This window comes from Bufo gargarizans, chromosome 10, assembly GCF_014858855.1.
Source record: "Bufo gargarizans isolate SCDJY-AF-19 chromosome 10, ASM1485885v1, whole genome shotgun sequence".
In the NCBI taxonomy this organism is placed as follows: domain Eukaryota; kingdom Metazoa; phylum Chordata; class Amphibia; order Anura; family Bufonidae; genus Bufo; species Bufo gargarizans.
Genome location: NC_058089.1, coordinates 25,102,124 through 25,116,914, shown reverse-complemented (window position 1 = coordinate 25,116,914; position 14,791 = coordinate 25,102,124). Strand labels below are relative to the sequence as shown.

At 42.6% G+C, this 14,791-nt stretch overlaps 1 protein-coding gene across 2 annotated transcripts; it reads right to left on the bottom strand.

Moving 5' to 3' along the window:
• Positions 1–1,785: 1,785 nt before the first annotated feature.
• Positions 1,786–12,109, bottom strand: TNNI2 (troponin I2, fast skeletal type). 2 transcript variants are annotated; one of them, XM_044270802.1, is made up of 6 exons: positions 12,010–12,109; positions 9,329–9,387; positions 5,997–6,125; positions 4,598–4,687; positions 2,463–2,639; positions 1,786–2,226 (listed from the first exon to the last, which is right to left on the bottom strand). In XM_044270802.1, exons 2-6 carry the CDS (start codon positions 9,365–9,367, stop codon positions 2,131–2,133), a joined length of 531 nt encoding a protein of 176 aa, XP_044126737.1. In that variant the 5' UTR covers positions 9,368–9,387; positions 12,010–12,109; the 3' UTR covers positions 1,786–2,130. The 2 variants fall into 2 exon arrangements, with proteins under 2 accessions (XP_044126737.1, XP_044126738.1); XM_044270803.1 differs by lacking the exon at positions 12,010–12,109 and adding an exon at positions 9,635–9,692.
• Between the last annotated feature and the right edge of the window lie 2,682 nt (positions 12,110–14,791).

Here is a 14,791-nt window from a genome sequence, read left to right as displayed (position 1 = left end):
AAATCCTCCCCTATGTTTGTAGACCCATTATGCATCTTGCTAGACAAGGGGCATGGCTTAGAAGGAACAGTGTGATTTAGGAAAAGGGATGTGGCTTAAAATATGCCAAAACTGCACCTAAATATTGGTGCAAAGTAAGCCAACCAATAGGTGGTATAAAATTTGACAAAAGTGTCTAAAATGTCTAGCAAGAAGCACCAAAGGGGTAATTTATTTAGGCCGTGTTTTAGGCGCTGGTCTTAATAACCCCTGCGCTGGCAGTGGATCTGAAGAGGTTATTTAGAGGCGCCGGCCTCTACATTACTTCAGTGTAACCACTATCAGTCTAAATCTACGCCAGCCTCCCTGCTGGTGTAGATTTACAACATTTTCTACGCCTAAAGCAGGCGTAAAAAATTATAAATGAGAGTGGCCAGAGTTTGTTCTGTGTTTTTGCACGGGTTGCATATGAAGAAAGTCAAACTGGCTGGAGAGGACCTTATAATTTTTTACAAATGCCCTGAAATGTATTCCACATGAACACTTTTGGGATAGATGGAAACTGCTGCTAACAAAGAAAGACAAAGACCATTGCCGTCATTTACTTGGAGATGACTAACCAAAAGATGCTGGCCAGTGACACCATTGGATCTCCATGGTCTTGAAAAGTCACTCAATCTAGGCGATCTCTTCAAAGGCTCATACCACCCATCAGGAACAGGAACGGAGCCAACCTGAGCTCAGATAGTAGGCGTTGTCAGGTCCCTGAGCACATGCAATTTTGTGTACTTAAAGGGGTTCTCCAGGATCAAAAAATTAGGTCAGGGAGTGTCTGATACCCCTAAGGGTAGATAAAGTGTCAGTAACAGGCACCAAAGCTACACAGCTCTGTCCATTGTGTAGCGGACGGAGCTGGTTACTACAGAGCTGCTTCAATTAATTTCTGCAACTTTTGAACAGCTGATCATCAGGAGTGCAGGGTATCAGACCCCCGCCAATGTGATATTGATGACCTGTTCTAAGGATAGATCATTAATTGTTAAATCATGGAGAACCCCTTTAAAAGGGAAAACCAACAAAATAGGTGAAATGATTACATTGCTAGAGTTCATGAGTTTGGACCTCCACCAATTTTCTAAATGATAAATTGCTACTGAGATATTTCCATCACCAGATCAATAGATCTATTGAGATCTTTTGATCTATTGGGAGCAAAAACCAGGAGTGGGTCAAAAACAAAGAACAGGTACAATTCTTTCCATTATACCTGATCTCTGTCTGTGGAGGTGTCACTACTGGTTTTGGCTCACAACAACTGATGGAAAAAAATGACTAAATAACTGAAGTGTGAACTTGGCCTAAATCCAGATATCTGCAGTAATAGAAACCTTTGAGTAGTGTGAAGGGTAAGGTTCCTTTGTTTTAGAAAATGGTGGAAGTCCAAGCATTTGCAGGTTTATATGTCAGTAGAATACTTTTCATTGGATTTCCATTAAATCTTCTTAATTCTCCCTTTTTCATGAAGGTTAAGTTTTTAGATGAGCGGTTCTTAGCTGTTGTCTTGATAGGAAAAGATCACGACTAGTGGATTTCAATTGTTTTATAAGACACCGCACTTCCCATTAGTGACATTTCCATCACAGCTGGTGATGTAACTGTGTGCCAAAAATTAATACATTAAATATAACATCCCTCGTCCTTCAATTCTCGTCCATTGTGGTCATATAGCCTTTCATCCTAGTGCAAAATTAAAGTACAAGACTCTATGATTGACACAGAAAAAAGACGAGTGACGTCACCTACGCGTCAGGTATCATAAACCATAAAGGACTTCACAAGCTTTATTTACACGGTTATGTTCTCACGTCCACATAACACAGCACCTGCAGAACCAAACTGTGGCTTCAGCAGAGGGGAACCACAAACCTGCGTTCCCCTTACCAGTCCATGACATACTGTAAGACATTCTCTTGGGTTTTAAGTGAGGAGAGGATGGAGGAAAGGCTTCATTAACCCCTAGGCTGCTGTAAACATGGGTAAGATAAGCAGCAGAGGGGTTAACGCCGAAGTCGCCAGGAAAAAGCTGTGCTATGTTGAAGTGGGTGTCTTTGGCAGCTCCGGGTTGGACAGCCGTGGTCATGATAAGGGGGCTTAGGCCTCAGACTCGAACATCTTCTTTCTGCCTTCCATGCCGGATTTCTCTTCAATGTTCTTACGCCAGTCACCAACATCACGGAGATCCTTCTCCTGGAGTTGAAGAGAAAGTTTTGGTCAGTGACTACTTTTGATTGGTTTTACTTGAACTAACACGGAAAAATATCGGTTGGGATGAACAATTAATTGAGCAAATGGTGTCAAAATAGGAATGATGACTTGTTTGTTTTACGTGGTGTCATGGGTGGACATATTTTAATTTTATGTTGAGTATGACCACATTTGTTGGCTAAAATACATTTCAGGAGTGTGTTAAGCTGAGGCCTCACCTTGTCAGTGTCCTCTTTCTTGACCTGCTTGAGGTTGGCACGGAGCTCCATGTTGACCTTGTGCTTGGAACCAAGCAAAGCACGAAGCATGGCATCAGCAGACATACGTACACGTCTCAGTGGTGGCCTCTTGAATTTACCTCTCAGGTCAAAGATTTTCTGGTTTAAGTCTTCCAGCTGCATAAAGAACAAAGGTTTAGTTACAGCATTTGTAGCACAGTTACAGAATATGTTGCCTAATTAAGTTATTATATTCTGTATGCTGAGACAACATGTTTAATTAAATCACAGGTGATTGAAGTGTCCATCTATTATAATGAGTAGCTCTTGTAGGGGCATTTTTATAGGGCCCGAGAATCAGGACAATTATCAGGGTGACTGTCACTACCAGAGCTTTGAGTCGTTCTCACAGCTCTGTTTCTCCACCCCTGTGATGATGTCACTACTAGAGCTTGGAGGAGTTCCCTCTGCCCTGTTTCTCCGCCCCTATGATGAGGTCTTTACTTTTTGTTTCCTTCCTCCCAGCTGTCCCTCCTGTGTTTGATTTCGCTGCCTTTAAATCACTCCTCCTCCTTTGTAGAGGTGCGGATTATACTTTTCATTTGAGCTGTATCTCTCGCTTGAGTAACTTCACCTGTGTGATATTTTTTCACTGGATTTATTTTCTACTGAAGCAAGTACTTCGGATATTGTCTGCTAACTTTGGATCTGTTTTCACTGCAGCCGCAGCTCCTTCAGTTAAGTGTTCAGACTTTGTGTGTTTCTGTTTCTTTGCTGACTGGATCCGAGGCGACCCCGGTTCCGTCCATATACTGAGCAGGGCACCGGTGGCCGTGCCCCTTCCACTATTGTAGGGGTTTCAGTGGTCATCAGCCTTAGGTACGCGGGCATGTTTCGATCCACCATATGGATCTGGACATGTGCATAGCAGCTTAGGGAGAGCTTAGGGTCTGACAGGGGTCACCCTTTATCCTCCCTAGTTTGGGTCCGGTCAGTTGCTATTCACTGTGTAGGCTCTTGTTGCTCACTTACAGCCGTGACAGTGAAGTTTCTTAAGAGGGATTGTTCCTCATAACTGTCCAGTGTAGAGGTGCTGCCAAACACCCAAAGAACAAGCAAGCAGCTCATGTAAAAAGGCCTTCAGAGCCTTAAATGGATTGTCCACTTTTTTTTTAATTTCCCCCACCCAGCGGCACTTATGAAGAGAACTATACTTACTTACTGTATTTTCCTGCTCCCGATGCCTTGTTCTGCCTGTTTAGGTCCCAAGCTTCCTACACTGAATTTTTGGTCCCCACATGTAAACGTCCAGCATGGACCGGGTCACATCTGCTGCTGCAGCCAGTGATTGACCTCAGTGGTAATGTGTCCCCAAGCACTACGTCACAGGTCCAGAAGTGCAGTGAAGAGATTGAGACCCACAGAACCAGAGACAAGCATCGGGGAGCAGGTAAGTATAGTTCTTTTCGCAGGAACCGCTGGACAAACCCCTTTAAGCTGGTTAGATGGTGGGGACACCTACAACCTGATGGAAACTATTATGTTTCATTTCCAACTCTACTGCAGCACAACCATTTTTTGATGGTTAAAACCTATAGCTAAATAACTGCAGTCAGCAGTCATCTTCCAAAGTATTTCAGACTTGGCCCACTAATAATGATTAGAGGGCCACGTTCGTTAATAAAAGACATTAAAGGGGTTCTCCAGAAATGATTAATAATGGCCTCCTGCAACTTGTCCAAGAACCTGGGAGGAATTGGTTGCCACTACTTGCAGAGCTGCCTAGGAGGGTAAGGGGTCGGCGCTCACTGCACTGCTCTACAATAGATGGTAATGATTTGATGCTGCCTACGATATGCCATCATGGCTGAGCAGCCTGACAGCAACACTCACCAATATGTAGTATATGCAAGTGTCAGAGTGCAGTACCAGATGTGTCCTTCCTTACCTTTCCTCTCGGCTCGAGGGATCCCGAGATGAGTGGCATACGCTTTGAAAATGGAAAATTTTTGTGCTACTCTTTTTTTTTTTTTTCCATCTCAGCTTATCTCAGGCCAAGCCAAAAGGTAAGGAAGGACACGTTGACATCACTTGAAGAAGACTTGTTCAGTCTCGCCTTTCATCTTTTCTCTCACCTCCTTGCTGCTCTTTTGGACCTTCATCTCCATGTCGTATCTCTCCTCATCTACCACATCGATCTTGGCATGCAACTTTTTGCACAGTTCCTAGAAGAAGAAGCAACAGATTAAGACAAGGGAAGCAATACAAGAAACCGCCCCGTTATTCCAACCCTAAAATACAGTACTGATAATATAATAAGTGATGGAGGCTATACATTTCTAAAAGGGAAATGTAGCATCACACAGGGTCCAATCAGATAACTGGCAAACACATGGTCACACTGTGCCGGAGCAGGAGCCACACATTCCGGTATGGTTGGACATGAACCTTGCACACATACTGTGCATCTACTCAACTGATTGGGGTCACAAAACAAGGGCTAGGTTCACATCTGTGTTGTAGGCTTTGTCAGGACAGATTGCATCATTACTGCCGGACATGATGGTGCAGCAGGTTGCACTACTTTGTCCTGTGGAATGATGGACATCATGACGGAAACCCAACGGACCCCATTATAGACAATGTGGTCCAGTTGGTATCACGTGACTTGCACCTTTTTTTTCTGTTCCTATGATAGAACAGAAAAACAAAGATGGAGATCAATATTCCCCATACTCCAGTTTCCTGGTGTAAAAAAGTCGCAAAAACCTCAACTGCAGTTTTTACTTTCTGAAAAGCTGCATGGTGAGAGTTAAACGTGGACACGGTTAGGGCTACAGGACCCAGCACATTTATCATCACCTTATTCTGATTAAAGAGGACCTGTCCCCCCTCCTGACATGTCTATTTTAGTAACAACTTGCATTCCCTGTGTAATAACAATTCTGGAACATCTATTCTTATGCCTCTATGTTGTGCCAATCCTTTATTATTCCTGCTAGAAGTTATAGAATAATTGCCAGCAGTTTGCAATGAAAGTCCAGTTGGGCATGTCTCCCTGCACAGTCTGACACTGGCAGCACTGATTGGATAATGTCAGACTGAGCAGGGACAAATCCCCAACTGGTGACCCCCATCTGCACCCTCGCTGCCAACTGCTAGTAATTCAGAATTCCTAGCAGGAATAATAAAGGAATCAGAGAGTCATAAGAATAGATGCTCCAGAACTGTTATTACACAGTGGATGCAAGTAGTTACTAAAATATTTATTTATTTATTTACTTTGTTATTTATTTATTTATTTGATGATGATGATTATTATTATTTATTTTATTTTTTGTATTATTTTATTTTTTTATTTTTTTATTTATTTCGACAACTCAGGAGAGGTGACAGGGCGTCTTTAATCAGAATGACAGTATTTACTCACATGGGCACAGTACTAGGGATGGACTGCTTAAAACATCAGATCATCTTTGGAAGATGCATAACCTTCTATATACCCAGTAAGACAAGTAACATTTCTCGGGGTACCTGCAGCTCCTGCAGGGAATGTGGTAAACTCAGTGGTTGACAGTGCTCTGCCAGGTAACTTTCCTTCTCAGCGGCAGCATCGGCTTCTTCTTTCTCAAGAGCAGTTTTGGCCACCTGGAGCATCAAGCTCTGCGAAGACAAGAGAGGAATTGTTAGCGGGTCTTGTGATGTGACTAGTAGGGATCATTAAAGGGAGCCTGTCGGGTTGAACATGGCTTCTGATCTGCAGGGAGCAGGTTATAGAGCAGGAGGAGCTGAGCAGATTTAAAGTTTAGTGGGAAAAGTCATTTATTCATGTGAATCCCTGCACTTTCCATGCTTAGGAGTCCAGTAGGCGGTCCTACTCAGCGACTGCCAACTGTCTCTGTATGTGCAGTTATATAGGGAAGGCTGTTAACGAGGATTTCCAAGAGCTTATTTTTTTTTTTACTAATGACCTACACTCTGGATAAGTCATCAGTATCTGATCAGTGGGGACCCCCGCTGATCACCTGTTTGAGAAGGCACTAATGGCCACAATAGCGCCACAGCCTTCTCGGTGCTTACCAAGCACAGCGCCGTACATTGTATGGTGGGGCTATGCTTGGTATTGCAGCTCCATTCACTTCAATGGGGCTGAGTTGCGCCTAGGCTATGTGACTGATGAACGTGACGTCACATGGCCTAGGAAAAAATGGAGAAGGCGCGGGGTCCTGGGTGTGGGACCCCCTAACCCCCATAGAACACACTCGGAAAACCCCTTTAAACAATAAAAGGACCGCCCACTGGACTATAGATCAGGTTGCAATTACATAGAAGAGGTCAAATGGTGTGATGATGTCACTACGTTTTGCCGCTTGCGCCAGACACCTTACAGAGGGTGATAGGAAGTGGACTGCTCATCGTGGGAACAGGGTTTGGTGAGTTTCAAGTTTTCTTATTTTGTATTGGTTCGCATACTAGTAACTACTTGGAGAGCATGAGAGGGGTTATTACTGTCTAAGGATCACTATGGGGGACATTACTGCACTAAGGGGGACAGTATTGCACTAAGGGGGGCATTGCTGCACTAAGGGGGGCATTGCTGCACTAAGATGTGGCATAGTTGCACTAAGACGGGGCATTGCTGCACTAAGGGAGGCATTGCTGCACTAAGACGTGGCATAGCTGCACTAAGACGGAGCATTGCTGTAATAAGAGAGCCTTGCTGTACTATGGGGTGCATTGCTGCTCTAAGGGGGACATTACTGTATTATGGGGCATTAAGGGGGCCACTGCTGCACTACGAGGGCATTGTTGCACTATGATGGGACATTACTGCACTAAGGGAGACAGTATTGTACTAAGGGGGGCATTGCTGCACTAAGAGGGGCATTGCTGCACTAAGGGGTGCATTGCTGTACTAAGAGGGGCATTCCTGTACTAAGAGGGGCATTGCTGCACTAAGAGGGGCATTGCTGCACTAAGGGGGGCATTGCTGCACTAAGGGGGACATTGCTGCTCTAAGGGGGGCATTGCTGTACTAAGAGGGGCATTCCTGTACTAAGAGGGGCATTGCTGCACTAAGAGGGGCATTGCTGCATTAAGAGGGGCATTGCTGCACTAAGGGGGGCATTGCTGTACTAAGAGGGGCATTCCTGTACTAAGAGGGGCATTCCTGTACTAAGAGGGGCATTGCTGCACTAAGAGGGGCATTGCTGCACTAAGGGGGGCATTGCTGCACTAAGAGGGGCATTGCTGCACTAAGGGGGGGCATTGCTGCACTAAGGGGGGCATTGCTGCACTAAGGGGGGCATTGCTGCACTAAGAGGGGCATTGCTGCACTAAGGGGGGGCATTGCTGCACTAAGGGGGGCATTGCTGCACTAAGGGGGGCATTGCTTCAGTAAGGGGGGCATTGTTGTACTAAGGAGCACTAAGGGGATATTATTGTATTAACAGGCACTAAGGGGGACATTGCTGATATAAGGGGCACAAAGGGACCATTTTTATTGTAAAAGAATCAAAAGGGGACAAAACTAATGAGAGTGCTGCAAAAGTGATCAGCCAGACATGCCTTTGCGTTACATTCTGCAGACATGCGTCATGACTGGAAGAAGTATGGAGGCCTGGGCCAGATGAACAAGAAAAGGGAAAGGGAACAACTCCATTCAGAGAGCACGTTAGCTGTAAGTCACTATATATACTGTGCTATATTCACTTATATACTGTATGTGTATAATGGGTATTTACTACTATAGGGTCATTGTAAGGTAATATATTTGGTCTTAGTACAGTGGCTTCTATTCAGTATCAGTATGGTGGTATTTAGTCACTATGTGGTGGTAAATTGTGTTCATGGTCTGGCAGTATTTTTTGGCCAGTGTTATTATTGGTAATATTAGTCTTGGGTTTGTAGGTTTTATTCACTAACAGTATGGTGATAATACGTGTTACTTCTATAATGCTATTATTTGTTAACTGTATTATTTAGAGGTATACTATATATAGGAAATTGGATTTTGTTTTTACTGGGGAGGGACCCTAGCAAAGCCACAGAGTCTCACGGGGGAAGAATGCAGGTCCAAAATTCATCCTGGGACTAGGTCTAGGGATTTTTAAAATGTAACTGTTAGTCTCCAATGATGTCATGGTGACAAAGTAGATGGTATTTTATAGTTTTATTATATATTTTAGTATCTTGCTCTTATGGACATCATACATGTGGGCACAGTTTGTATATTGATGTATTCCAAGAATGTCAGTGACAGGATTATTATCCTTATTATAATTACTATTAAATGGCAAAAATGATAGGCGCAGGTATGTTTAGATTTGCTTTGGGCAAATTTATCAGAATAATGAGCTAATAGATTATTATCCACTTTTAAAGCAGGGACCTGAAATTCAGCAACAAAGTCAAAGTTATCATGAGTTGTATGGATGCATAGACAGTAACACGTCCATGTTAGACTTTCATGGAAAGGACCATAAGGTATTACATGTGGAAGAAACCCAATTTAGACATGAATACAGGAAAGGATTCTTTACAGTTAGAGCAGTCAGACTGGGGAATGCTGTACCCCAAGAGATAGTGATGGCTGATGCTACGTCGAGATGCTTATCTAATAGCAACCTGCATTGAAAGTTATAATTAATCTAACAATTAATCTTTACTTGATCGAGAAAGGTGGCTCTTGATGGACCTGTGTCCTTTTTCAGCCTATATAAGGTCAATAATTAATATCTCTCCAGTTTGTCATCGCTGAATTCCCATCGCTGGTTTGTTTTTGGGGAGAATTTAAGTGTAAGTTGCATGTGAGTGTTTGAGGGAAATGATAGAAGGGTAAGAAGACCTGGTTGTCCTGTACTTACCTTCAGGTGTGTCTTACGGGAAGCCGAGATTTTAGACATCTTGGCGGTTTATGTGATACCTGCAGAAAGGGAAAAAAAAAGAAGAATGACTGCTTGCCGGCTCCTTTCTTCGAGGACACAACCACAAGTCCTACAACTTGAGAAACAACAACCGAATCACTACTAAATCTAGACTCCTCTCTTCTTCAATTTCTTCCCCTTCGTGGCTTCTAGCTGCTAAAGAAGGGGATCATAGATATGGCCATCTGCCCCCTCTTTTAAGTCATTTGATCTCATGGGAAGTAAGGGAAACTTTGTAAGACTTTCCTAAAATATCTCGAGGAACCTGTAAGGAACGTCAGCTGTCTCTTTCCCCGCTGCTCTGAAAATCTTCACTATCAACCCCCCAGCCAATAAAGAGGGCACAGGTGAAAATACTGAGGATTATTTACTCCCTCTGCTTTAAAACTGACACCAGACATATTACGGAGGTCTTATTTCATACTCCAAATTAAGAACATGCTGCACTGTGTTATAATGCAAAGTATCTCTCCCTGGTCACCGCAGTCAACACATTGGGTGCTATGATACCAAAGATCGCGGTCTAGGTATGCAGGGCTACATGACAATGATCATTATACCTACATCTCAAGATGTTCTACTGCACATAATGATTATGTCTACTGACATCTTAATGGAAATACTCTACAACGTAATGCTCATCGGCATCAGTGTACTCCTAATGGTTAATGACTGTCAGACACCCTAGGCCATGCTAAGCTCTCTGACCAGACCCAGAAGAAGCATGTTAGGAGTTGTAGTTCTACAGCTATACATTTTTCAAGCCTATTAAATGGTATATAGACAACATGGTTTACTAGATGGAGTCAACCATCTCTGTAGTACAGTACACAAGCACCCAGCATACCATGATATACATTGCTCACCATACTGATATAATTGAGATCTTAATTCATTTACATACAGATGTAGCAGCGCTCACTTTGTCAGATTTGATTAATCTGTCACTTGACACAATTGCTGTGACAGCAGAGCCATTTCACATAGGACTGCCGTTCAATCCATCAATCAATCCACTGAACTAACTTATCTCCATGTGCAATCACAATTCACAAACCAAGCGGGCACAAAATAATGTGTATCTATACCACTAAGGACATATTATGTAAGATGGATGGATTAGGTAATAGATACATATTAGATAAGATAGATAGATAGATAGATAGATAGATAGATAGATAGAAAAAAATAGATAGATAATAGATAGATAGATAGATAAAATAAATAATAGATAGATAGATAGAAAGAAAGAAAAAATAGATAGATAGATAGACAGATAAAATAAATAATAGATAGATGATAGATAAAATAGCTAGATAGATGATAGATAGATAGATAGATACAGGCTAGGACTGGCCCACAGGGGTACAGGGGAATCCCCCGGTGGGCCCCTGAGCAAAGTGGGCCCCTAGTCTCCCACCCCCTGCACAAGTGGCACATAACACTGTAGACTTACTGCACTATATACATATATTCAATGTGCAGCACCTCAACCAGCCTATGTTAATATAAAAACTTGTTAGATTATTTATTATATTTGAATGTATGAGTACGGTGGGCCCCCAAAATAAATTTTACTGGTGGGCCCTAGGTACCCCAGTCCGACACTGGATAGATAGATAGATAGATAGATAAATAGATAGATAACAGATAGATAGATAGATAGATAGATAGATAGATAGATAGATTTAAAAAAGCTCAGGTGGAAACTGAAACGTTTTTATGGATACATAGGAATAAATAAATAAAAATGTCACATCCATGGAGTGGTGTGATCCCTTCTACACGTGAGATAGATAGATAGAAGAATAAATAATAGGATAGACAGATAAAGCATGCATATTTGTATAGTTTAACAGTAATTTCAGCAATATATGAAACCGATTTACAGAATATACTCCGGGATTGTTGCAACCAAGAATTACGCAGTTCTTATTAGGAAATCCTAATCTTGTGACACAGGTGTAAGAAAGATTTCTATATATATAAATATGCCGTATATATATATATATATATATATATATATATAGATAGATAGATAGATAGATACGTGTGTGCGTCTGATCTTTTACCTCTGGTTTACATTGCCTCTGATGGGGCACTGCCAAGTCTTGGTATAAAGGTGGCCATACACCGCAGTGTAAAGTTGATCAAAACCGACGATATGATCCAAATGGGTGATATTTTTAAACTAACAATCCTTCCAGCTGACTAATGATACATTGTCTTTGTCCGGAAAGAAGCCCGCCATGTTTAAAATTTTCGTCTGACGATCGTAAGTCCCTGAACAATTTTTCCATGAGAGAATATTCCCAAAAAGATCTTTCCTCTGTCATCCTGAAGTCAGAATGACCGTAACGGTCGCTATGGACTAAAACGTGTATGAGGGCACCCACGTAACAATCGCTGGTTTAACCACTGTTCCACTGACTTCTATGTGCTGTGTATGGCCACCTTTAGACTAGGAGCACTCATGCCTATGATAGGTTCCTTTCTCAGCTGTTTTGGGCCCCATCATCTTAATACATATATATGTGGAGGGCACACATTTGTTTCTCTGGATGCATTGACGGTTATGCCAGCCCCTGCCACCTTATTGCCCTGGCCAGGATTTCTCTTACCTGACCCTTGTGGACGGAGCCCTCTGAATGAAGCAGGAATAGGACTGCCTGTAATGGGCAATAAGGGGGGTATTAATGTGCTGGGGGGAGTCCCAGATTTTTGCTGCTTAGCTCAGTAAGGGCATGCAAGCCCCCAGCATCCAATCACAGGGTGGTGGACACAAATACTCAGGCCCTCCCACAGCAGGTCATCTTAAGACATCTTAACCCTCAGTTTGCTGCAAACTATACTGATCGCATAATAAAAGTATAAATTAATTTTCTTAATTCTATCTATTTATCTATCCACCTACTGTACATTCTTCTTGTCTCTGCTTCCCCTTATACTCTTCATTCCCCATCAGCATTTGTAGGGAAGCCCCTATCCTGTTTTAGTACTGAGCCCACCTGTCTTTTTTGCATTCAGCAGCCACAGAAATAGGACACCGCGACCCATCCAGTCTGTGACATTCCCTGTTATTTTATTGCTTCTCATTCACACACCTCTGCCCTGTAATGTCCTCAAACATTCACTGTGTTTCCCTTCCTGGGGACTTAATGATTTAGTCAACAAAGAAAAAAAGCAGTGCTGTGCTGCCCCATGCTGGACACTATTGATAATGCAAGCAGCAGATGCTTACCGGAGGCCCTTCACTATTTATAGCACCAAGCCACCAACATATAGCATGGTATGTAAGGATGCCTTCATACGCCACAGATATTGGTGCAGACATTTCCGTGAATGAAAAGCATTTCCATTCATCTGAATCGGGCTTGCAGAAATTCATGTGCTTTCCACCCCATTCAAATGAATGAAATTGATTTCCAAGACGCGGAAAAAAAAAAAAATCCAATGTGGGTAGATTTTTGGCAGTTCTGGGGTCATGGCCACCTGCGAGTCGTGCTGAGACCCCATTCAGTTCAGTGGCTTCTCTTGCATACAACCAAAATGGTTGTATCCTCTGTGACAGGCAGGGTATGTAATATTTGTGATTTACAAAATACGAGGTGTTACTTATGTATGTAAATGTTCCTAACCATTCAACCTTCAGCAAATGTAGGAGGAAGATTTGTGAACATAGTAAAGGAGTATTCAGTTTATTTATTTGTTTGTTTATATAATAGAAAATTATACAGTTTTTAAATAAACATGCATTTAAAGTTTTGCTTGCTTACCTTTCTTATGTCAGGTTGTTCACCCCTATCTGAACAGTAGAATGGTATGGTCCATAATCTAAATACTTTTAGAATTTCATGTACCTTACTGTACTTTGCTCTATAAGACGCACCTAGGTTTTAGAGGAGGACAATAAGAATTTTTTTTTTTTTATTAGACCTCATATCAGACCAGCAATCAGATCCCCAATGTTAATCAGACATTAGCTAACAAGCCCCAATCAGACCACAGATCAGACCCCCAATGTTAATAAGACCCCAATAAGACCTCAGATGAGACCCCCGTGCCTCAGATCAGCCCCCCATGCCTCAGGTCAGCCCCTTTCCATGCGTCAGATCAGCCCCCATGCCATTTATCAGACCCCCATGCCATAATGAGCCTCCATGCCATTTATGATCTCCTATTATGAGCCCCAATGCCATTTATGAACCCCCAGGCCACAGAGCAAATAAAAAATAAAAAAACACACTTACCTCTCCTGCTTTGGATGCCGCCACTCCTCACCTCCAGCGCTCTCTCTCTTATTCCTGCTGCGGCTCTGCTGTGACCGGACGCGCACAGCGTGAGGTCATAGAGCGCTGTGCGCAGCCACAGCAAAGCCGAGGACCAGGAAGCGGTTAGTACACAGCCCGGGGAGCGCTGCATTCACCTCTTCCTGGTCCTCTGGTCTTAATGAGAACCTCCATAATGAAAGCGCTTATTAGTATTCGTCCCATAAGACGCAGGGACATTTTCCCCCCACTTTGGAGGGGAAAAAATGCGTCTTATGGGGCAAAATATACGGTAATCAAAATTTAGTATAGCCACTAAACTATTACATAAAATGTATCTGTATAGCACCATCTGCTGTTTGTTCTTTTTCCTATTTTTTGTCCACCTAACCTAGGTAGTCGCACGCACTCAGTTTAAATCTTCATCTGTCACCAGACTTATTATCTGTTAGAAGCTGTGGCAGTTACAGGGGAAGAGCTAAAGCAGAAAGGACACCCCCCCCCCCCTTCCCCGAGGAAGGACACGTCCCCTGATCTACCAGCCTGAATTAAATCTAGCAGAACAATTGGGGCAATGAATGGGGAGATCTCTGGATCCATGTGAGGTACAGGGCTGGTTCTTTAAAAAGGTATTGTCATGTACTATGTGATGTCTGATTTTTATTTTTTACATCAATCGTGGTATAAAACCTTTAAGTTTGCTGCTATAGAGATTGCTCATCCTTCACCCTGTCAAGGTGACTGGTGTAAGCGTATTCGCAAAAAGAGGCAGAACGGATCTATAGGTTCAGATCTCAAATACCTGGAGGTCCGAACAATAAATTAACCTTTGGATGTTTCTTGTAGTCTTATTTAATTTTCAGAAATCCATTCTTTTTTGGCTTTTATTTTCTTTCAGTAAACCGCAATGTTGTTTATTTCATTTTTTACTTCTCTGTCTGGTTATGTCAGAACATACTGAGGAAAGGCCAACCGTATAAAACACTCGGAAAACCCCTTCAATATAGACCTTATGCTGATGTATGTGAAATGTGCACGCATCTCTCTAAGGGCTCATGCACACGAACGTATTTTTTTCTGCGTCCGTTGCGTTTTCTGGACCATATACGGAACCATTCATTTCAAAGGGTCTGCA